The sequence below is a fragment of the Gossypium raimondii genome, chromosome 12 (genome assembly GCF_025698545.1).
Source record: "Gossypium raimondii isolate GPD5lz chromosome 12, ASM2569854v1, whole genome shotgun sequence".
Classification (NCBI taxonomy): Eukaryota; Viridiplantae; Streptophyta; class Magnoliopsida; order Malvales; family Malvaceae; genus Gossypium; species Gossypium raimondii.
Genome location: NC_068576.1, coordinates 6,074,475 through 6,099,442, shown reverse-complemented (window position 1 = coordinate 6,099,442; position 24,968 = coordinate 6,074,475). Strand labels below are relative to the sequence as shown.

At 32.8% G+C, this 24,968-nt stretch overlaps 3 protein-coding genes across 3 annotated transcripts; 1 reads left to right on the top strand and 2 right to left on the bottom strand.

Annotated features, from left to right (window-relative positions):
- Positions 1 to 3,377: 3,377 nt before the first annotated feature.
- Positions 3,378 to 7,056, bottom strand: LOC105763028 (ATP phosphoribosyltransferase 2, chloroplastic). Its single transcript, XM_012581049.2, has 11 exons — positions 6,613 to 7,056; positions 6,294 to 6,353; positions 6,080 to 6,193; positions 5,697 to 5,762; positions 5,512 to 5,619; positions 5,309 to 5,392; positions 4,927 to 5,028; positions 4,682 to 4,795; positions 4,515 to 4,595; positions 4,243 to 4,362; positions 3,378 to 3,801 (listed from the first exon to the last, which is right to left on the bottom strand). The coding sequence occupies exons 1-11, from the start codon at positions 6,850 to 6,852 to the stop codon at positions 3,706 to 3,708; spliced, it is 1,185 nt and encodes a 394-aa protein (XP_012436503.1). The 5' UTR covers positions 6,853 to 7,056; the 3' UTR covers positions 3,378 to 3,705.
- Positions 7,057 to 11,771: 4,715 nt separating this feature from the next.
- On the top strand, positions 11,772 to 12,430 carry LOC105761936 (zinc-finger homeodomain protein 2). Its single transcript, XM_012579869.2, has one exon. The coding sequence runs from the start codon at positions 11,789 to 11,791 to the stop codon at positions 12,302 to 12,304; it is 516 nt and encodes a 171-aa protein (XP_012435323.1). The 5' UTR covers positions 11,772 to 11,788; the 3' UTR covers positions 12,305 to 12,430.
- A 574-nt stretch (positions 12,431 to 13,004) lies between these two features.
- On the bottom strand, positions 13,005 to 14,636 carry LOC105762324 (zinc-finger homeodomain protein 6). Its single transcript, XM_012580185.2, has one exon. The coding sequence runs from the start codon at positions 13,939 to 13,941 to the stop codon at positions 13,240 to 13,242; it is 702 nt and encodes a 233-aa protein (XP_012435639.1). The 5' UTR covers positions 13,942 to 14,636; the 3' UTR covers positions 13,005 to 13,239.
- Between the last annotated feature and the right edge of the window lie 10,332 nt (positions 14,637 to 24,968).

Genomic DNA, 24,968 nt, shown 5'->3' with positions numbered 1-24,968 from the left:
GCGCCAGGATGTATTTTGTGTGCCAGTATGCACTTTTTGCGCCAGGATGCGTTTTGCACGCTAGTATGCACATTACGTGCCAATTACCCTACTTTGGTTTATTTGATGATGCACTTCAGTGCCAGTTTGGTGTGTTGGTTGGACGATCTGGGTATTTATCCCAATCTAAGTCAGGTTAATAGGGGTTGTAAAATATACAATTGGTAAACTATATGAATATGATATCAATTGATGCTATTGGATTGAATTATGTTTAATTGTGAGTGGAATACTGAAAATTATACTGTTGATTAAGCAAATCAAGTGAAAACGAGCCCTAGGGGTTGAATGAATTACGAATGAGTCGATAGACTCCAAAAATGAGTTGAATGGTATGAAATCAAAGTAAAAGAAATAAGTACCATGGAACATGAATGTCTTAGTATTAATAACATATTGTAAAAATGCATAAATGAATTCTTGATTTTTGAATTGATATGGAATTGATATGTAGTGGATGATTGTCAATTGTTAAACAAGTTGCAATTGGTTATATATGTTAAAATGTTGAATATGTTGTTTTGGTATTGATATAGGTATGCTACATATACAAATTGATGATTGAAAATGCTTGACACTTTGGAATATGAATTGGTTGGATATTAGATGCATATATGCATATTTGTATCTTGAACCATATTGTTAATGCTCTTGTTATTTATATCTTGAATCATGAATGTACCACTGAGCCCTATTGTTCAATGTACAATTTGTTTCCTCCGTGCGCCGGTATAGGTGATCCTTGGGATTACGAGAAGTAGTTTCAACATCCAAGAAGCGATTCACCAACTCAACAAAGTTTGTAAAGTTCTCTCTTGGTTAGTTAGGTTGGTTTTATATTGTAAATAGTCGGTTGTGGAATTTGGTTGACTAATGTTATCTTGAAGTACTATTTTAGCATATTTTGGCTTGAATGCAATTGGTATATTATTTGGTATATTATTGAATTGATGTATTGGGGATGTTTAAATGTTATTACAGGTCTTTCAAACTAGTACTAAGTTGGTTTTTTTGGAAACAGTGAGTCACGTCGCAATGATGTACTCCTAAGGTCATGGCGAGATCAACCAAAGAGTTACGTCACGACGACATATACTCAACGTTGCGACAAGCACAGACAGTGAGTTGCATCACGACAAGGAACCCCTGAAGTCGCAACGTCAACCCAAAACTTTGAAATCTTTACAATTTGGTTTTAATTTGACCTCAAGTTAGCAATAGAGCTTTCCTAAGCTCGTATAAAACCGAGAAACAAATGTATATCTTATGATATGCATGTATTACTTGAAATTAATTATTTAATGTACAAATAAAATGTAGATTTATCGTAGTTGCTCTGGCATCAAATGTGCCACCTTGTAGCTCGGACCTGGTGATCGGATCGAATATCGAGATGTTACAGAAACAATTTTTCATAAAAACATTATTAACAATTTGTTAAGTCATTTTCAATAAAGTAAGAAAATCATTTCAATAACAATTGAAAATTTTCCCAAGTGGTGTAATTTAATAAAACATTTTTAATAGCAAATTGCATTTTTTTTTCAATTTCAATAAATAAAATATTTGATTCATTTAAATATTTCGAGTATAACGGAAATAATTCAATAAAGCGTTTTGTAACCAGCTTTAGAAACAATTTAAATATCTCAGGTATAGCAAGTTTGTTTCCGTATTACATTTCACAATAAACATCGTTAACAATTTATCAATTTTTTATAATGAACTGATACAAATTCACATTTTAAAATTAAACGCAAGTAACACAAGATGCAAAGACATTCAGACACACGAGTGTCCAACCAAACACAAAACGATCGATGAAAATGGTGCAAGCACCAACAATGATAATACTCCGTTGTGTGATAAACACGACTTAGTCAACGACTAACTGAACACTAAATGCGCAAAGCGCAACAATGACAATACTCTCAGATGCTCTAGGCAATCTGCACAATAAACAATAAGCAAGATGGGGACCCCTACACTCTATGACATCTCGACTATATCCGATGAATTTCCTACTAGTTTTACCAGTCATTTTTATCATTTAATAAAAAATAGAAATTCAAATAGAGTATCATTTAATCATTGAAGAAAAATAGCATTAAATCAATTATTAAAATGGAAAGAATCGCAAAATAATTTTAAAATATCAAACAATTAAATTAACCACAATATAAGGCAATTGAAATTTAGAGATCACAAACCGAATCTTCTAAGTGTTCGAGGCTTAGACACGAGGAATCCTCAACAACATTCACTTTCAACGATTCACCTAACTCTTTTGTTTCAATATAGAAAAATATATGAATTCATTAAAAACAATTCAAAGTTATCAATTCTAAGGTGATTAATCTGATTTTAATTTTTAAACAAATTTTAATTATTTTAAGTTAAATTAATCTGATTGTATATCTAAGTTAAACATAATTTCAATTTAAATATTACTCGAACACTAATTATCTTACATCATGTCTACATGTGTCGATTCAAATAAATTAGCTTTAATATATACAAATTAATCTACCAAATTAATTTATAGTGATTCAATTAACTAAACTTTAATATAAGCAAATTAATCTAAATTTAACTCAAATCAAATTAGCTTCAACTACACCAAATTCAATTTAATGATTACAATTTAAATATAACTCAAACTAAACATAACTTAAATTACATTAATCATTTTTTTATACTCTCATAATTTTTGTATTCCTTCGTAACTTTTAATAAACCTTAATGATTTTTTGATACGCTTTTGGAAAGAGGATTTGGGATCGAAAATATACTTTTGAGTTAAAATATTATTTTGCATCTTAATAAATTTTAATGGGATTTTGCCAACAGTAAAAATTGGTAATTTTAAATTACTAATTTTGCATATTTGTACTAAAAATATTATATATAATGATAAATTTAGTGAAAACAAACAAATAAAATAAATTTTATAAGATTAATCAATATTTGGTATTCCTCTAATTTTTATACTTCTAAATTTTGTTATAATCCTCATGTTTTTTATACTAGATACTATCAAAATTTGTTGATCTTAATAAATTCTCTTTATTTAATTTTTCAATATTTTAAAATGATCATTATATATAATTTTTCCCTACCAAATATTAGCATGAAAAATTATTAATTTAAAAGTTACCAATTTTGAAATTTCTCTAATATGTAAATATATATATATATATATTTGCTCCAAAATTATTACTCGTTAGGAAACCATACTAAAAATTCTTAATATGCCTTAATTGGTTCCCAGGTGGAAGCTTGCAAATGGCGACAGGAAGCGTAATAAAACTGCAAGTCATAAGTGTCAAATACAGATATTTTAAGCAAACTGAAAATCCTTGGATAACATGAAACCTAACAGTTTACATCCATCAAGCGGCACAGAGAGGGAAACATGTTTTGTATACCATCGATACGGTTGCAAAGAGGAGAAATGCAAAAAATAAAAATAAAAATAAACATTATTGACAAAAGAAACAAGGGACTGAAGAATGCCACTACTGAGAAACAAGACCACCATGACAAAACTTTGAAGGTCCCTATCTCTCGGCAAAAGTAAATTTTCAACCACCTCGACACTTACAAATTATTCAGCTTTTTATATGAAATGCAAGTAAAACCACCCATGCATCAATCCCAAATGGACTAGATACCAAGCTTTGAAAGAAGTTCTCTCCATCTTGGGGTCTCTTCATCAAAAATGTAGGTCAAAGGTGATATTAGCACCCCGCTGCCTCCAATCTGTGCACCACACAACATCAAGTTCAGTGACAACACTTGAATCCTTTTTAAGGTTGGGGGAGGGCTGTTATACCTACGCATATAACCTAAGACTAACCAAAACTTTTAATAAACAACTATTGGTGTTGGAACAGGCCCCATTGCCTATAATGATAGCATGTACAAAGCGATCACTTCTTAAAACCCAACAAGTACTTATCTTTATTTTGGGACCAAACTATGTGCATAACTCCCCAAAAGTACATCTTTTCATAATGACCATCAGTAGGTGGGAAATCATTTAAGAAGGAAGGAAAAACACGAGGAAGTAGTGTGCTTATTGGAATACAGATTTAGCCTTGGATTTAAATTCAAAAGTGTAATGGATTGAATAGAGCAAGCACTTGAGCAACAGTAGCCATAACATATAGGTAGACTTTATTATAATTCATCACGAATTACCGCTCTCAATTGTTGTACAGACTTGTATAAAGCTTTCTTAGGTACGCATATGACTATGGCATAGTAGTCAGCAGTTACTTTTCCATCACGCTTACAGAAAACTGGACATACCGTGGGGCCCTGAAAATGCAAATATTAATAACTTTTAGAAGTCTTTGTAGATTTAACAATAGCATTAAGAAAATCCTTTAAGTAATTCAAAGTAAATTTTGTAATGATTCCAAGTTCATTCCAAAAATGGATGTAGAGAACAAAATCTTTTCAAACTTCACCTGCAACCCGGCCAAAGATGGCTGGGTCAATACTCGCTCAGCCACTTCCTCTGCGCTACCGCCCCTCATATTTGCAGTTACCTGCCATAAGAAAGCATATAAACAGGAAGAATTCAAGGAAGAAAAGGAAATGAAATCCAAGAGACTGGAATCATGAATATTCGCACCGTGAACTGACCAAGTGCCCTCAAATGGGCCTCAAATCTTTCAAGAATCTCATGTGTGGTGTCCAGTGCACCCTTCCGCTGGATTAACGCTTTCCGGCTTGCAACTAGAACAGCCTGGAGTAAAATGGACTCTTGAGATTAGGCAAGGTACTCTAAAAGCAAATCCTTTTCAAATTGCATACTCCAGACTAGAAGATCACTATCTTGAACATTGAATGAACAGGAAAAGACAAAGATATGGTTACCTGGCTTTCTAATACAACTCCACCTTCAATTTCTTTCAAATTGTTCTCCCTCAATGTAGTCCCACTACTAACAAGGTCCAAAATCGCATCAGCTATTCCCATCTATATTAACAAGAGAAATGATTTCTATAAACATCACATAAATAAACAGAATCACTAGTTTTCCAGATTGCTTTTCCTTATCTAGATCCCTTTTAAAGTCACTCCCTTCAATACAGTAACAACAATTTGTCCAATCAAATATCAACTAGGTGAAAGACAGAAAAGAAAGAAGAGGCGGATAGACATTGAAAGGTGCATTTAAACTAATAAATGATAAGGAAAAAAAAACTTCGAAAGAAAACCCTAAATTACAGGTACTAGGGGAGAACTTAATTCTTACCGCAGGAGCTGCCTCTAAAGCTCCATCAGCAGTTGAAAATATCACATGCTTCAATCCATGTTCTTTCATAAATTTAGGACCAAGCTGTGCAGAAAGGCAAAAAAGAAATTAAATTCAAATAGAATTCGGTCAATAAGCTACTGCAACAGATTGTATGACAAATAAAGTCTGAAAAGCATGAATCAGTGAAGGACATATCATACATAAATGAAGCCAGTTGCAACTCTTAAAGGTTTCTCAACAGTCCACTGGGGCATCTCAGCCAGCTCCCTCAATGAATTGATATTCTCAAAGATCCCATACTTAGGAATCTGAAAAAACAAAATACAAACCATCACTAGCAGGGATATCAGGAGCTCAATAAATACTTGTAACAAAGAACACTTACTGCAAGAGATAAACGACAATCTCCATAATCAAGGGCATCATGAACAATGATAAGATCTTCATTTCCCTGTAAATGTATTTAAACAATAAGACTTTAATCTGCACTCATTTTTCCAAGGGCAACTCTTTTTGCTTATATGAAGACAAGGATAAATGCAGTATTAGAACAAACCACATTACAACCGAACTCAACTCTAGATAACTCAAACAATAACATATAAGAGCTAGTTCTAAAGTTAACATGACATTTAAAGGCTGGAATTCTACATATTACATAATCACTGCACCGAATTGGATATTTCAGTTACTAGTGATATTTTCACAATGGCAAAGCACTACAAAGGATTACCATGGTTAAATGGCATCCTATACTTCAAAACTTACTTGTCCATATTCACTGACAGTATCGAGCCCCACGATACCAAGATCTAAATCTCCAGATAACAATTTGCGGACAATGTCTTTGGGCCGCTGAAACCAGACTTCTAAATTGGAAAGCTGGGGAAAGAACAGATTAAACATGGAATATCAATCATACATAAACGAGATACAGATGCCAAGTACAATGCAAATCGTGAGATCGAAAAATGACACAAACCTGAGGTATTTGTGCAACATACTGCCTCGGATTGACTTGCTTAACCGACAATTGACAATCCTTTTGTAGAGAATACAGAAGATCGAAATGGTTCAGAACATTATTTTTCAAAGAACAAAAAAAGGAAGTACAATTAAAGTGATTAAAATGTAACGCACATTCAAGCATAATTATTTGAAACTATGTACACATTTGTTACTTAGAAAAGTTACCTTTAAAATAACTTCTCATGGACATAATTAGCCTTAAAATCAAATTTCTAAACAAATAAAATATAATTTAATGTTGAACCAAGTAGAGCAGGGAGTTAAAGTGGCACCTTGAGTAGATCGAGAGTGTCGGCAGCCATGCGACCCTTGCTAGGCAAGCCGAGACGAATCTCATCCCTTTCAGCGATTTTAGAATCGACTGGGGAGTCGACAAGGGCCGTTTGGGACTGGGAGGAGCAATAAGAGATGAAGGTACGTTTAGAAACGGAAACGTAGAAAGAGTGAGAAGGGAATGAGATTGAGAAGGCTGCGGAGGCGCATTGCTGGAAATACGGCTGCAACAGAGACATCTTACAATGGCTGGTGAAAATAAAACCCTAACTATCAGTTTCTAAAATGATTTTGAAGCAGAAACAGTGACGACTCGTGCGACAAACAAACCAGCCGCCGCAAATGGAAGGAAGATACTTTTCAGATTCCTTTTTTCTTTGGTCGCGAATACTAAATTGTTGGAAGCTGTGATTGGATGCGGCCGGAGATATTCTGCTCGATGCTCTTCACCAATCACCTCTGACCCAAGGATAAAGTGCATACAAGCCACAAAAAATTGGATACGCACCCATTAATGGGCTCGGCCCGGCCTAATAGCAATAAATGGTTTCTTTTGTGGGCCGAAATAGCAATTTTTTGTTTATTTAACGTTGGATTGAGTTAGAAAGTTTTATTTTAGGGTTTAAAATATTTATGTATAGCCACGGTTATCCAAAATTTAAAGGGAGATTCATGGTGAGATTAAAATTAATGGTGATAATGATCGTTGACAAAAATAATTATTGAAATCAATTATAAAATGTTACGTGTTAAGTTGAAATCATTATAAGTTAAAATGATAATATCACATATTATGTCATAATTATTTTCTCTAATTAATTTAAATTAATTTAGAGGTAAACCATAAAATTTATATGATTACAAATTAAATTAATTAAGGGATAATAGTAAACGAATATTTAATAGAGTTTACATTTCACAATAACTCTTTTAATTGAAGAACTGACAATAGAAAAGGAGGTTACCTCAAAGTCATTCTACACATTCACAACTTAATAAATCTAAAAGTTCTCAAAAGGGAAGATTTTACATACTCTAAGCTCTTTTTAGAATCTTGAGAAATTTCTGAAGAACTTGAAGAAATCCTGAAGAACATCATATTGGTTTTGAAGAACCTTATCTTCGAATATTATTTAACTGAAAAAAGGTAGCCAAAACCTATTTTTGAAGAAAGTCGTCTTTCCTCTTTTTTTACTAAAGAAAAAAAATATCCAAATCTATTTCAAGAGCATATAACCTCTCAAACCCAGCCTAGATATTATGATCAAATTCTGAGGACTACAATGTCCACCAAAATAGCCTAGTAAATCCATTCAGTTTCAAAACATTTATTTGTCTGATTTGTAGAAAAAAAAAACACTTTTAATAATTGCCTTAGGTTTTCCAAAACATCAGTTTTATAAGCTAGAAACTTAAAGTCCAGTTTATTGAAATTGTGTCATTTTTAGGAAACATAATTGATTTTGTCGTTTGGCCTTTTAAAACTCCATTTCATTGTTACTCGACGGAAAAAGTGACGCCTTAAACTTAATTCGAAAAACCGTGTTTTATGCTATATTAGGTGGGTTATTAAAAATTGTTCGATTTTTATTCAAAATTCCATGCATACAAAATCCAAATAAAAATGACCCATGCCATAGTCCATATTTAATAAAATTACAATCCCAAAAACACCATAATAAATAAAATAAAAATTTAAAAGTGCTTTATTAAATAATCTGAGACGAGACCTCTGAATCGTCAATTCTGATCCTAACCTTGAAGGTTATCTGTAAGAAGTAAACTAAAAGGGTGAGCTTAAAAAGCTCAGTGTGAGTCTTAACAGAACAACCAGTAGTTTTGCATATATTTAAACAATCATAGTAGGGCACGTAGCCAACAATATCAATGTTGATAATAGTTCATGGCAGTTCAGTAAATAGTGTATATACATGGGCATGTTCAAATGTAAAACAATGCAAAGGGCCTACCCATCCATCCGTTACACACTACGAGTTCCCTAGAACTCATCATTCAAACACCAAAACAGTAAAAGCAGAAGCTCACTGTAGATAAATAGTAGGTGCCTCGCCACATACACTAAGGCAAGTTGTTGTGCTTTAGTCTGATTCACAGCTCTGTCTGATGCTCTCTGACCCCTCCCAGAACCGTTACCACCCTTGGCCGAACCACGACCCCTAGGTGGCAGTTGGACTGCCCTCGGAGGCTAAACTGAACCCGGAGCTGTAGCTTGTACAGAAGCTTGCACCTGATCAGAATGAAGGGGGCAATCCCTAATGCGATACCCCATTGACCTGCATCGTAAACAGGCTCCTAACCTCCTCCAGCACTCACCCGGGTGGCATTTACCACAGCCACTACAAGCCTGAACCTCAGACGATGTAATCGGCACCTCAGCCCTTGGAGGCCCATCAAATCTAGCTTGTTTCTTAGGGTGTTGAACTGAACTAGAGGGACCTGAACCCCTCTTAAGCTTACTCTGACCCTTCTCCGCTACACACCATCTCCGTTCATCCCTACACATCGCATAGTAACTGCATGACACATTTGACAATAGTTGCAAACTAGTTGCTAGATCAGAACGCAATAAATCCCTAGAATCATATATATATATGGCTTAGCCACTAGAATCAACAGATCATTAAACTACCCACACTTTATTCTTTACACAAACCCCAACCCAATGCAAATACAAAGGGATCAGATATCAGAGATGCTTATTCAGTTATACAAATTCAGAGCATATTCAGATAGTGCGGGTCATACTCATTTAACAAATATCACGTCAGATATACATACAGATAACAAAATTTTCATCATTAGGTCATCATACATCAAGTTATATAACCTAATTCAAATTATACGAACCTTATGGAAGGCCTATGTTTGATCCGAACGACGTTTGCGACCCTAGCAAAAAAATTAGAATTTTGGCCCACACGCCCGAGTGGATTCACACGGCCTACATAGATGGCCCGTATGGCCCACACGACCTGGCACACAGCCGTGTGACCTAAGTTAGAGAGTTATACGGTCTGACACACAACCATGTTACTCAAGTTAGAGAGTCACACGGTCTAGATACACACCCATGTCATTCGACCGTGTGACTCAAAAATAAAATAGTCCCTCACACAGCCTAGACACACGCCCATGTGACCCAAGCCAATGTCTTACACGACCTACCACACGGACTAGTACAAGACTGTGTGGTGTCGACAACCGTGGATTTTGGCTTTCGTCGTTCGCAAAATTCTCGGTTTTTCATTATACACCTGATATGAGTTTGACGTATAAGCAACAGAGATGATCCGATAACCTAAAACGTCATTACATTGACCAATCAGATGAATTAATCGAACCAATTCGCTAAACTAACAATCGAAACCGAAACTACGTCAAAACACTTCGACTCAAAGACTTGAAATGAAAACTAACACATACCCTCACACTAAAACAGCAGAACGAGACTTAGAACGTTGAAGGATTTTGATTCACAACACCTTCGTCTAAATGAAGAAATTGAACAAAACAACAGAAAAACTCAATTTTGACAAACAACAAGAAAAATGAACATTATCAAAAATTCACAATAGAACTTACACTATTAACCCTTCAATCACACAAACAACACAATTTCCTTGACAAATCAGCAACAAGATCAACAGAGGAAGAAAAGTAAAATACTAGAAAGAAAGAAAGAAGAAAAAAAAGGGTAAAAAGGAAGGATAAAGGAAGAAATAAAACGTGAAAGAAATTTTAACAAAAATAAAGGAATTTAATTACCTTAAAATAGACTAATTTTTATAAACTAGTATAAGATGTTTTCTCATAGCTTTTGCAGAAACTTGAACACAAGAGCAAAGGGTATACAAAAGTTTAACCATTAAACCAGTAAGCTCATTCTTAACACAAGTTTATGCAAAATTAATCTTAAGTCGAAAGTTTAAAAGTGAGGGTTGATTCAAAACAAATAGCAAAATTTCCAAAAATGGGACTTGAATGTGAAAGAAATAAAACGTGAAAAAATTTTTAACAAAAATAAAGGAATTTAATTACCTTAAAATAAACTAATTTTTATAAACTAGCATAAGATATTTTCTCATAGCTTTTGCAGAAACTCGAACATAAGACCAAAGGGTATACAAAAGTTTAACTATTAAACCAACAAGCTCATTCTTAATATAAGTTTACACAAAATTAATCTTAAGTCAAAAGTTTGAAAGTGAGGGTTGATTCAAAACAAAAAGCAAAATTTCCAAAAATGGGACTTGAACCCCAAACCTTAAGCACATAAATAAAACACTTAACCACTAAATTAAATACTTAATTATGAAAAAATCTAACGAACTAAAGTCAAATTTTGGGGCGTTACAACAATTATGGAATCATGAAAAAAAGAGATATGAACACGAGGCAATTCGCACAACGACAAAAAAAAGAGAGAGTTAAATGTGTGATTAAGAAATCGACAAAAATATTAATACATTAATGATTTATATTACGACAAAAGAATGATATATATATGATTAAGAAATCGACAAAATAGAATATCTTGATACGAGGAATATATTATTAAACAACAAAAGAATACGATTAATAAATAGACAAAAGAGTCAAAATTAATGGACAAAATAAGATGTATATTTTTTATTATATAATGTTTAAAACTACCTATAACTCGTTCTCAATTTTTAGCGCGCTTAAGCTCATGTACTCTTGTATTGACAATAATATCAAAATCAACCGAACTAAGACTAGACAGCAATAAATTACATACTTAAAATCTACAAAATTTATCTGTACGTTAATACAAATTGATAATATATATATGTATATATATATCTAAAAAATTCATGAATTAATGGAAACAAATACTTGAAAAGAGAATACATAATAACGTGCATGTTACAAAAGAGAATAATTGGAAATAGAGAGAGCACTAAAATCCAGTGTGTGACACAACCGTCGGCTGTCCTTAGCCCCATTCTCCAGATACTTGTCACACTTCTACTCGAGAATCTACTTTAACTAAGTGTCGCAGCATTAAACACTTTTTGTTTGATTCTGATGACGGCCAAAACTCAAAAAACAGCCGTTTCATTTGTTAAAAGATGTGACCAATATATGCCCAATGCCAGTAAGTAGCAGTGTCTTTCTTTCATTTCTTTCATCATGGAAAAATCAATAAAAACTGATGAAATCAACAAAGCAGCTGTTGCTGTTGAAGTTGAAGCCAATTCTGTCCAAGGGATGGACGGTGATGGTGTTGATGAACAAGGCGGAGAGACATACATGGAATGCAGGCGCAACTATCTTGCTCCCATTGGAAGATACATTGTAGACGGTTGCGAGAAGTTCATGAAGAGATCAGCTAGCGAAGACCAAACCAAGGAAGCCCTCTTTTGTGCAGGGTGTGGATGCCACCGTAGCTTTCACCGGAAAGTAATGCCTCCACAGCCTCATGTCCAAGACAATACCAGATTCCACCGTATTATGGACTTTCTTTATTCCCTTCCCCTAACAAGGCTTGAACCTCGACCGCCAGCACCATGGCTGATGCGATCACTACAGCAGCAGCAGCTTGCTAATTATGAACTAGTTGAGGGTCAAGGGTCATCCTTAAGCCCAGAGGAAGGTGAAGAAAAGACTGACTCTGAGAGCGGGGATGAAGTTAATCAGGCAGTATAATAAATTAATTAGCTTTCCTTCGTTTCTTGTATGTTTTACTACTTTTTCTTGTTCTCTTCTGTAATCATGGATGAACGTTATGTATGTTTCTTCTAGCTTTTGTCTTCATGTTACTTCTAATTAAAACTTCATTTCTCAACAATTGCAAACTTAAATAAATCCTCTCTTTTTATATAACAAAAGGGAGGAACAACGATTTTTTTTTTGGGTAAAAAGAGAGTGCCTCACAACACTCTAAATACAAACATTTCTCCTCCCATACAAGCACTCAAGAGTTTATTCTCGAAACCCATAGGTGACTGATAGAAAATGAAAAAAATCTGGTAAGCTAGAACTAGATCAGTTGACTGAGTTTGCTTCATGATATATATGTGTGATAATAACATTCCGTTGTTGCTATTTAAGGTCATTTATACTTCTTGCTATGGAAAGATTAAACGCCTCCTCTTCCCTACCATTAAGCATGTAAACAATAACGTTATTACCGAATCCGAGGACAACGTTCTTATATTCATATCCCTATCATTAAGTTTTTTAGTATCCCCTCAATCCATATAATTATAGGTGGATTAAAATTTTCTTTAATGGAAAGAACAAGTTAAGATCTTTGATGGAAAGAACAAATTAAGTGTTTAATCTGGTCACTAACTATGGATATAGCGATAAATGAGTTAATAATAATAATAATAATAGCTTCAAATACAATATTTTAAGTTGAAACATAAACGCTCAAAGAAGCCTAGAAACAAGCAAAAGCAACGACGTGACAGAGATTCAGTTACAATAACATAAAGGGAAAACAACGAAGGACGACCCTTGAAATAAACAGACAAGACAGTGAAACAGAAACCCTAATTTGAAACAAGGAGGCGAGATCTCATATAATTATTGTTATTTATTTCATTTATTCAGCCACATGCATATGCGGGGGATAATCACTTAGAACCCTTCCGGCTCCGACGCCTGTTGTTGTTCAACCAAACGACGAACACGCGCTTCGTAATTCCGACTTGCTCGCAGAACTGTCGGATCTCAGCGTCGTCGTGCCCCTGGGACCTCCACCCTAACTTATCAGCGAACCTCATCATTTTGTTCTTCTGCTCCACTGTTAGCCTTGTTCTTTTTGCTTCCTTGTTCGTGTTTTGTTCCTCTGCGCCGGGCCCTGCAACAGTGTTATTCCGGTCCTTAACGAACAAGGAAGTCTCGCCAGTGAGCCCATTGTGGGATGCTAAAGGCAAGGGTGCCAGGCATGATGACATTAATTTTGGTTGAGGTGGAGGAGGCAAATAATCTTTGCGGTGGAAGCTGCGATGACAGCCGCATGCAGCACACATGAATACGTCGTCTTTGCAACAAATGAACTCCCCACAACCGTCAATAGCGTAGCGGCCAATTGAAGCGGCATGGTTGCGCCTGCATTCTTTGTACCTGCAGATTCTTTCATTACTCTGGTCTGAAACAAGACTGCAGCATCTTTGGACTGAAATGGGCTCAACATCTGATTCAGCCTCCACTTTGATCACAACATTTCTTGTTTCTCCTTCCATGAGAGAGAGAGAGTTGATAATCAGCAGTGCTGTGTTTGTGGGATGGTTAGGCAAGTGAAACTGCTCTTTAAATGGAAAGAATTGCATCATGGGAATCGCCAGTTGGAATGTGATTAAGCTAGATGATTGACAGGTTTATATTTTGGAGTTCAAACGTGTCCTTAAACAAATAATGGTAATTAAGGTGTTCCTTTTTGGGATTTGGATCTATCTGCATTATACATCCTTTTTTGTGTGATTTATCACATGAAATTCAGGATTCATCTTCTCAAATAAAACAACACAGGAAATCTGTATCCCACTTTCCCCAGTTAAAGTTAAATTAAACACATTCATAAATCTTTACACAAAAAGAAAAGGGTTTATTTGAATATTTTACATTCTCCCACTAACAATATTGAAATAAAAACTGCGTATAAATATAATACATACCGAAGGGTTAAAGGACATGAGCCCATACATCTTTACCAAACAAATTGATCTTCCTTTGCACTTCAATCTTGTATTGAACTCCATTACTAACGTCCCTTTTTAGTTGCTTTCGAAGAGTGATTTTGTCGCCAATTCTGAGGTTGTAATGGTGAGAAAATTGGAGCCAGCCTGAAGAAAATACTGGTTTAGGGTAGCTTGTCTTTCGAACGGAGCACCAAAATGTCCATAAACGATGGCTTCTGTCCTTAACCTTCAAATAAGCCCCTTGTCTTCCATTGAAACCTAGAAAATGCTCCAAACTGTTTGTGGGAATGGCTAATCTTTTCTCGATATCTGTTTTAGTTAGTCTTTTGATAAATACCTCCATGTTTTAACTTTTAAATGTCGAAACCGATGATCCTGCTAATTTATACTACCTACCTGACTCCGGTCCCAACAAGTTGACGAAGATCGGTTTATTATTTGCGTAGAAAATTCCTGTAAGCTCGCTGTTAGCAAAAGGATTTGTTTGGTTTTAGGAAATAGAAATTGTTTTCATTTTTTTAATAAAAATATTATAAAATATATGTTTAGTTGAAAATTTTAAAATGAAGTTTAGAATATAAAATAAAAATATGTGAAATTTTGAAAATAAAAAATATTTTCATTAAAAAGAGTTTTTTTAGAACTGAAAATATTGAAAATAAGTGTTTTTTTATTTTAAATGAATTTATTTTGGTTCAAACTCATATAAATACAAATATATATATATATTTTTAATATTAATGTCATTATAGATGGTTATCATATCTGTTTTTTTATACAAAATTTAGAACTACTCATAGCCCCTCTCTAACTTTTTAATATGAAGATAATAATATGCTTCAGCGCACTCGAACTCACGTCCTCCTATACTGACAATAATGTCAATACTAATCGAATTGAGATTCAATAGAACTTTTTAACTTTTTTTTTTTTAATATTACTTTAGTTCCAATCTATAGGAATGTAATAATTTTTTTATACAAATATTTTCAATAAAATTTTACCTTTATTCATCACACTTTTAAAAAGTCGTTAAAAGTTAAAAAGCAAACAGATATGTTAATTGGTAGGGACAAATATATTATAAATATTTTAATTCAAGAGAAAAGCACACTGCACGTCCAGAAACAATGGATCTACATGGTTTACTAATTGTGATTACATGACGGGTTTGAACAAATATTTTAAGATTTATTGTTCACACAAGTATTTTACGACTTTTGTAGCCCATAAATGAAATTCAATGAACTATATTCTTAATTAGCTGTGAGTCGAGAATTTCCAAGTGGGTCCAATCCCATCGAAATATTTGACTATTTGGTGTGAGTTCTTTTTTTCCATCACCCGATAATTGGAGAAAAAGGGAACATGAATGGCTGCTGCATTCGAAGTTGCCTACAGACTCCATTCCCCTTCTTTACAAGCCTTTCCAATTTAACTTTTAATTCATGACCCACCACCATACCTATCATATTGGGGATTTCTTATTTCGAAATAATTTAATTTATTTATCTTTATTCTTTTAATATCTATCCATTACGATGCGTCACAACTAGAGGTGATTATGGGCCGGACCAGGCCGGGTTAAGCCCGTGCTCGAAATATGGACCTAAAATTTTATCCAAGTCCAGCTCGAGAAAAAATTGTTAAGCCCGAGCCCGGCCCGACGCGGCCCATATTATATATATTTAATATATATAATATATATTTGATTAAAAATAATATATAAATATATATTTAATATATAATTCGGGCCGAGCCCGGGCCAAAAAAGTTTTACCCAAAGCCCGACCCGTTTTCTAAATGGGCCTCATTTTTTTGCCCAAACCCATATTTCGGGCCTATATTTTTACCCGAACCCTCCCATCTTTCGAGTGGGCTGTCGGGCTGGGCCGGGTAGCCCAACCTATAATCACCTCTAGTCACAACTTATTATAAATATAATTTTAGATTTATTAATTATTTTTCTATAAAAAAATTCAATTTATTATTTTAAAATAGTTAAAATCCATTCTCAAGTATTTTTATTATATACTAAAAATTTTATCACATGTGTATATATATGTGTAAAATCACGTATTTAAAATAAATAATTTCTGAAATAAAATTAAAATGTATAAAATATTAAAATAAAACTTTATTTAAAGTGGTAAAATTTTGGTTTTATAAATGTTGATGGCCGCATAGGTTCAAATATTAAGATTTGTAATTTTTCTATTGTTTTATTAAAATAAAGAAAAGACAAAAGTAATAAAATTTATTTAAAATATGAAGTTTATTTTAATAATTTTATTAATTAAACTGATGTCAAATTAATTCGAACACTAACTTAATTACTCAATTAAATAATAATAATATAGATATTACAATATACATGAAAATTAAATTAAATTAAAATTCTCCATTAATAGATCGTCTCCCAAGAACTTGAATTTTTATATAACTAGAAATATGATCCCACGTTGCGAGGAATTTTTATTAGTTTTATATTTTCATAAAATCTTTGAAATTTAAACTTGTAGATTAAAAGTTCAAATATTATGAACTTTACAAAATAAGTTATAATTAAAATAATAAAATATTATTGTCGAAACCATTTTTATTTTTAGAAAAAAAAACAAAAATTAGTTGTCGATGAAAGTTTGGAGTCGCCACCAATCTTTTATTAAGGTGTGATTGGGTCACCTAAAAATGACTTTGGTCTACGAATTTTTGAAAAACGGGCCCGGGAGTCGGTTACGTATGAGGAAGGATTAGCACTCTCATAACGCCCAAAAATTGGTACCTAGTTAATTAATTAATGTCTTAATATCAAAAATTTAAAAAATATAATCCTTAGCAAAAACTTAAAAACGTTACGTATTAAGACCCTTATCATTTCAGAGAAAGAAAATGTCACACCCAATGTGTTAGGGCACGACATTCTAATTTCCTCAAAAATGAATTAGGCCAGAATACTCGTGTAATAAAAATTTAAAAGAATATCCATTTATTCAAGATTTAAGAAATCGCGGCCCAATACGTTAGGGCACAATTCCTCCAAAATCCCAAACTTGGAATATTTCCTTTATTATTTTTTAGAAAAAATCTTCATTTCGAGAAATCAATACGTCACATCCAATACGTTAGGACACAACGTGTTGAATTCCCAATAATGAGTTCTTATTTTTTGATTAAAGAGAAATGCTCGATTTTTAGATTTAACGAAGAAAATCGGAACCCAATACGTTAGGGCTCAATTTCTTTGAAAATCCTAAATACAAGCATTATCTCAATTTTGAAAAGTTTGAAATCGAGTAAAAAAATGATGTGATGCTACATTAAATATACAATGCAATAATAAATATTACAATGGCATAGAAATAATATGAATAAATGAATAAACAAAATCGATAACATGCAAAGTATCAAATAAATAAAAATATGAAAACATAAATAAATAAAGAAAAGAGAGCGCGTAACATATGCATTAGAATTATGAGAAATAAAATACATGATTTACATATAAAATTTGAATTATAAAATTTATATAATGCATTTATGAAAACAAACAAAAATATATAAATATACATATGTAAAATTTTTAAATATATGTGTTAAAGATATAAATATGCATTTAAGCATTTTCGAAAATATAAAGAAATGAGCGTATGTATATGAAAATATAATAGAATATTCGAGAAAAATAAATATATATACATGTAAAATATATTAAAAATAATATCTACATTAAAAAAATATGTATTTATAAATATGAAAATATTAGTTAAAAATAAATATGTACATGTATAAAAATAAATATATATGTATATATAGATTTTAAAATAATAATACATACTTTATTAAAGTTAATTAATTTTAAGAAAAATATTAAAAGAGACTAAATTGAACTACAAATATAAAAATCTGGGGTAGATTCGCAAATAAATAAAACCCAAAGGATTAAATTGAACACGCGAATTACATAAAGGGGCTGGAAGAGAAATTTTCCCTTCTCCTCTAAAACGGCGTCATTCAAGTAGGGTTAAATTGAAATTGAAAATAAATAAAAGGGCGAATTTAAAAATATAAAAAAACTTAATTATAAAATATTTAAAAGGCGGAGGGGCTAAAAGCGCGATTTGCCCCTCCGTATAAAACACGCGGATCCTAGGCCGGGTCGGGTCGGAGTCGGGTCGGCCTCCCCAAAACGACGCCGTTTTGGCATCTGGGGAGGCCTGGTGAAACGGCGCCGTTTCACTAGGCTATTTAAGCCAAAAAAAACCTTAAAAAATTTCATTTTTCTCATTCTTTTAAAAAAAAACAAAAAAAAAATCATCTAAAAGGCTCTCCCCTCCCCAGCTCTCCGGCATCCAGTCCAGCCATCGGCCACCGCGCCAGCCACCGGCCTTTTGTGACGGCACCACCGTCTGCGGTGGCCGAAAAGAAAAAAACTTCGGATCCGGTCCTTTCGGGGCCACTAAACCCAAATCTAACCCCGAAATCTTCAAAAGTTTAGCAGGAACGCCTCAAAAGCCCATGAAACCCTTCGGTTTCCGGCCGTCTTTCCTCGGAGACGACTGCCTTAGCCGTTCACGGCGGTTCAGACTTGAATGAAGGTCGTTTCTATTCCCTTTTCTTATATTTGTTTTATTTTATACGCGAATAATAATAAAAAACAATAATAATGCAATAAATTGAAACGAAGCGAAAAAAAATAAACCTTTTGGGTTCGATTGTTTGATTCTCTCTTTGTGTTGTGAAAATGCTTACTTTTTATTGATTTTTTCGATTCCCCCCTCCAATACGTTATTTTCATGGCTTTTTATAGCCAAAGTAATAAAAATACAAAGAAATAAATCTGCTTGATATTTTCTTGATCTACATCTTTGATCCTTGTTTCCTTTTTTTTGTGTTGATGTGCAGGTGAAGGTTCGGCTCTTGGTGATGGTTGCGGCGCGAAGATCTGCCCTAGAAACCCTAGGGGTTTCCGAATCTGCTTTGGGCCTCTGTTTGGTTTGGGCCTTAGTTAGGTTTGGGCCACTTCGGGCCCTTTAGATCCGAGCCAAAATAGGGTGTTACAATTATTATGTAAAATGCAAAGCTAAATCAATTTTTTGATGAAAAATGTGCCCAGGTATGTCAATTATATAAAATTTAAAAAAATTATTTAAAGTTAAACTATATACAACATATTACATTTTTTAATATAAAAATGATTTAATTTATCTATAAAATTTTTATTTTTTTAAATTTATTTAGAAATATATATATGTATGTATGTATGTATATTTAAAATAATATTATCAAAAGTAAAATTTTCATAAAATTTAAGAGTTTTTATTAAATATGAAGACATTTACTGGAACACCCCATACCTAACCTAGACGTTAAGACCAAGTCTGAAGGCTACATCAAAATGTTTAAGAGAAAACCAACCTTTAATTATTTTAAAATTCGCCTTATAGAAAACACTTAGCCAATTAAACCAACATGGAAATCCGAGTTTACAAACCATAGTCCGAAATAAAACATACGTTAGTTTAAGTTTAAATAAATAGTAAAATATCTAGTAAGAGATATAATCGAGCTCTTGACACCCCGAGCCTTCCTAAGTGTGAGGTTTATCTGTAATTTAGTCACAAATAGAATGAGTTTATAACTCAATGTGTGTAAAAGTTATAAAGACATGACAGCAATATAAATATAACAGTGATTTTCTCAAACTCAGATACAAAACCGGAAACAGATGATACTCAATATTTTCATAATAGTTCAGATAAAATGCAGAGTAGATCAGATACAGATACAGAACATATCAGGATCAGATGCAGTTTCCTACCCCTATCCGCTACACACCATCCCCGGCCATCCCAACACACCATATACGGTATCAAGTACCCATCTATCCCTACACACCAATTAGTGTCGGTACGACACATTTTAGAGTGATTACAGACTAACTGTTAGATCAATATGCGATAAAATCGCCAGAATCAGTTACAGATTTGTGGCTTAGCCACTCAATTTAGGAAATCATTAAACTGCTAACACTTCCTTCTTTATATCATTCCTACCCAATGCAGATGCAGATTACATATATCAGATACCAATGCTGTACATATAGTTATCTAAGTACAATTCATAATCAAATAATAAATATCATTGACATTTCAATTGTCGCATCAATTTTACATATAGATAATCAATTATTCAACCTTAGATTATTGGACATCTAATTATACGGTCTAATTCAGATCGTATGAACCCTCACAGAAGGCCTACATTCTATTCGAACAATGCTTAAGGCCCTAGAAAAAAATTCAGTAATTTGACCCACACGCCCGTATGGTCTACATGGCCTGGCACACGCCCATGTGGCCCTCTTAATGTCTCACACGGCCGTGTGGCTTAAAATAGTGAGTTACACTGTCTAACACATCGCCAAGCGTACGCTCGTATGGCTCCAATCTCAAAATATCACACATGGTCTTAATACATGCTCGTGTTTTTAGCCAGTGTGACATTAGCAAACAATAAGTTACATGGCCTGGACACACACCCGTGTCCTTGGCCTGTGTGACCCTAATTCACAAACAGTGAGTTACACGGCCTAGACACACGCTCGTGTCCCTAGCCCATGTGACCTTAATTCACAAATAGTGGGTTACACGGCCAATCACACGGCCTGGTACATAGTCATGTTGCGTCGACAATCATATTTTCCGGCATTCGAAATTTGCAGAAATTTAGGTTTTCGTTACACACCTGGTATAGTTTCAGTATAGGAACAACGTAGAAGAATCCCTGAACCTAAAACGACCATCCAATAACCAATTAAACAACTTAAACGAAACAATTTACACCAAAACACTATCAACCAATTATGTCGAAAACTTCGACGCGAAACCCCCACAGTGAACCAACGCTTACTGACGAGTCACAACAATCCCTTGCACTAGGCAGTTGGAGGAACGTTAAACGTCTGTCAGCCTTCTCCCACACGTACCAAAATAACCACGACAACAAAAGAAATTAAACTCAAATTCAAAATTAAAAGAGAAAACCCAACTTCACCACAAATGAAACGAACAAACTGGCATTTGAACCTTACCTCTAACAATTACAATCAACCTTTTAACAGTACAATCCGACAATAAACCACGCAGAAGAGCAAAAGATGGTTACACGAATGCAGGCGAAAAGAAAATGCAAAGAAAAAGAAAATAATAAAAAGAAACAGAGAAAAAGAAAGAAGGATAGAAAACGTAAAAAGAAAAGAATAGGAAAAAGAAAGAAAGAAAGAAAAATTAACTAACATGTAAATTAACCAAAAATAACTAACTACCACATTGCACAAAATATATCCCCATCACTTACGCAGAAACTTGAACACAAGACCAAAGGCATCACAAAAGTTTAACCATTGAACTAGCAAGCTCATTCTTGACATAAATTTACATGGAATTTAACTTAAGTCAAATAGTCCAGAGTAAAGGTTGAATCAAAAGAATAACAAAAATTTCTAAAAGCAGAACTTAAACCCCTAATCTCAAACACACATAAATAGAACATTTAGCCACTAAAACCAATTCATAACTATTGATAGAATTTAACAAACAACAATCCAAAATTTTGGGCCGTTACATTTACCCACTACAAATAATATAATTATAAAAGTTGGTTATCTAAAAAATTATAAAAGTCAATAATCTAAATGAATTTAAGAAAACAAAATGAAAAATAAAAATGATTGGTAAAATCTAAAATATTTTTCAAGATTAATTTTATTAGTTTATAAAAATATGTAAACGAATAAAAAATTAAGACACAATATTGTAATACCATTAAAAATAAATTTTAAATATAATATATTTTTAAAAAATATAAATAATTTTAAAAGAATGATTAAACACAATAGATTATAATAACAATTTTGCAATGAAATCTATTAATGATAAAAAATTACATGCAATGCTAAGAAAAAACATCATAGTTAATAGAAAATTAAAACTTAAAAGCGTGGTAATTAATACAGTTTGAAATTAATAAGTTTAAAAATTTTAAGTAATTTATATGTTTTCATGAAACCCTATTTTGACATTGGATTTATTTTAAAATACTAACATTACCTCAATTTGCTCCTACTTACTTAAAAAACAGTTGGTTTTATATTATATATTAAATATTTTAATGGTGATAACTCATTCCAGTAATAAGTAAAAATATTTTCATAGGAAATCATAATTAGAAAATGTTTGTAGTAATTTAAAGTTAAAATCTGTATACAATATATAAGAAAATATAAAAATTAAAGATCTTTTTGAAATAAAAGAAACAATTGCAAAAAAAAAAAAAGGTTAATACAAAAGGGTCTATTTTGAAATAAAAGAAAAACAATTGCATGCAATGCAAAGAAAATTCATGATTAATACAAAATTAAAAGTATAGTAATTAATACAATTTAAAATTCATAGGTTTAAATAAAATTTTAAGTATTTTATGTCTTTTGACGAAACACCTATTTTGACCCTAATTTTTTAAAATACCAACATTGCCCTTATTTACTCCTAGTTATTCCGAAAAGAAATTGCTTTTATATTATATATAGATTTCAATTACATTAAATTAAAATATTTTAAATATTTGAATGCTTATGCTTTAAAATAATTATAATTATAGTTTTAAATATAAGAAATTATAACTTTTGTAATGATATGTAATTGCGAAGAGTTAAGTCACGATACTACAGTAGAATGACTCGAAAAACACCAAAGGGAACTGTTGATGAATTTCTATCACTATTTTAGTATCGTGATTGAGCTTTCCTCAATTACATACCATTACGAAAGTAACTCAATCAGTGCTTGTCCAATGACCTTGTCATATGTGTGTTACCCTCATAGGATATCCTTAATCCTTTTGAGATAAATCTATTCTCCTAATATGATCCTATTTTATCTCATGATAACCATTACATCTTCTTTCATTAAAAGTCAATTACTATCAAATATTAATCAAGTCATTCATCACAAAGACAGACGACTTGTGGCCTAATTTACTTTTCATCTATCATGTATGCCTATGAGAGGATATCATTCACCCATTTCTTGAGCTATGAATTCCACTATTTTGAAGGACACTACATATTACAAAAGTCATATACCCAATGCACCAGCTTTCGGTTCCTTATCTATTTGAACTCAGACTTTTACTTACATCAAAGTATATGAGTCATGCATATTTAGTCCGTCATCCACTCAGGATTAAGGTATGCCACACTATGAATGTCACAAGTGAATAATCTATTCTTTTTGGGTCCAATCAGATGTACTGGTAGTCCAATCATTCACATCTATGTCTCTATCTTCTAGAAGTCATCCGCTCCGATGCCCAAGATAAGGCATCTCCATAATTGGACTAGATAGAAGACATATTAGTCTTTAAATCAGTTTCCTCATTTCTGATTTGACTAAGGACATATTTATGTTTGCCTACTAATATAAGTTGTCTTTCCGTATTACGATCTAACCACATAATATTGTTTAGGATTAGTTTAAACATTAGACAACCATTTAGCAAATATTTGCTTCTATTTTGCTTTACATGCAAAAACCAAATAAGGACAATATAAAAAGGGTATTAATATAATTCATGAATAATTTTATTAACCAATCTATTTGAAAAGATTACAAGTGTACATAGACGAAAATACTACACTTAGGGCACCCGATCCAACAGTCTCCCACTTGCTTTAGTGAAATAGATGAGTCAAGTTTTGCATTCCTATGCCTCCATATGTTTCCCAAAGAACTCTCAAGCTAGCAGAGTCTTGGTAAAAAAAATTCATAAGGTTTGTCCTCATATACGATCTTTGACTACATCCATTATTCCGTGCATAAAGTTATAGAAATCACATAAGGGCCAAATATATGGTATGGAAAAGCTATGGAAAAGCTATGGCATTATATAGATGCCCTCTTCAAGATAGTCGTTCAAGAATGCTATCTTGTGGCACCCTAAACCTGGTTAGAATGGTCCGACCTAAATTTTGAATGTTACATTAGTCACCGAAGTGACTCCCAGTTTAGACCACCACAAAGCACACCAACCAACCATTCACACCACTCAATTATTCAAAGAATATTTAAAAAGTCTATAATCATGTTTCTATTGTGTTACTCTGATCATTCAATTAACAGAAAGAATAAACTTAATATCTAACAAACAAAATAACCCATAAGCTCCAATTACACATCCGTGCATGCAAAAAGGTATTTTAAAAGGTTATGTTTGAAAAGATATTGGAAACTGTTTTATTTAAAAACATGTGCTTAGGTTTAAATTGTAATATAGTAAAATATCGAAAAAAATTCCATTTCACAAGGTTTGAAAATAATATTATAGGATTATACGTATAAGTTTTGTTTCAGAAGATTAATTAAAACATTACGCACACTTTCATAAAATTTGTCATTTAATTAGTTCGCGGGCAATTAACAATTTATGTAATTTGTCCAATTTTACATCTCATGCATACAAAACACATGTTTGATTTCAAAACACAAATGAAACATTTTGGTCTTACCTCGATGACCAGCGGCTGTTCCACCTACACTTACAATGTAACAACCCGTTTTTCAGTGGTGTCAGAAATAGTGGTTTCGGGGCCACAAATTTAA

What these genes read in the sequence shown, in the direction of transcription:
- LOC105762324 (XM_012580185.2), bottom strand. Translation starts at nt 13,941, where the DNA reads ATGATGCAATTCTTTCCATTTAAAGAGCAGTTTCACTTGCCTAACCAT.
- LOC105763028 (XM_012581049.2), bottom strand. Translation starts at nt 6,852, where the DNA reads ATGTCTCTGTTGCAGCCGTATTTCCAGCAATGCGCCTCCGCAGCCTTC. An exon ending in TTGCAACTGGCTTCATTTAT is followed by an intron (nt 5,393 to 5,511) that starts GTATGATATGTC and finishes CTTTCTGCACAG; the next exon opens with CTTGGTCCTAAATTTATGAA. An exon ending in GAGTTGTATTAGAAAGCCAG is followed by an intron (nt 4,796 to 4,926) that starts GTAACCATATCT and finishes ATTTTACTCCAG; the next exon opens with GCTGTTCTAGTTGCAAGCCG.
- LOC105761936 (XM_012579869.2), top strand. Translation starts at nt 11,789, where the DNA reads ATGGAAAAATCAATAAAAACTGATGAAATCAACAAAGCAGCTGTTGCT.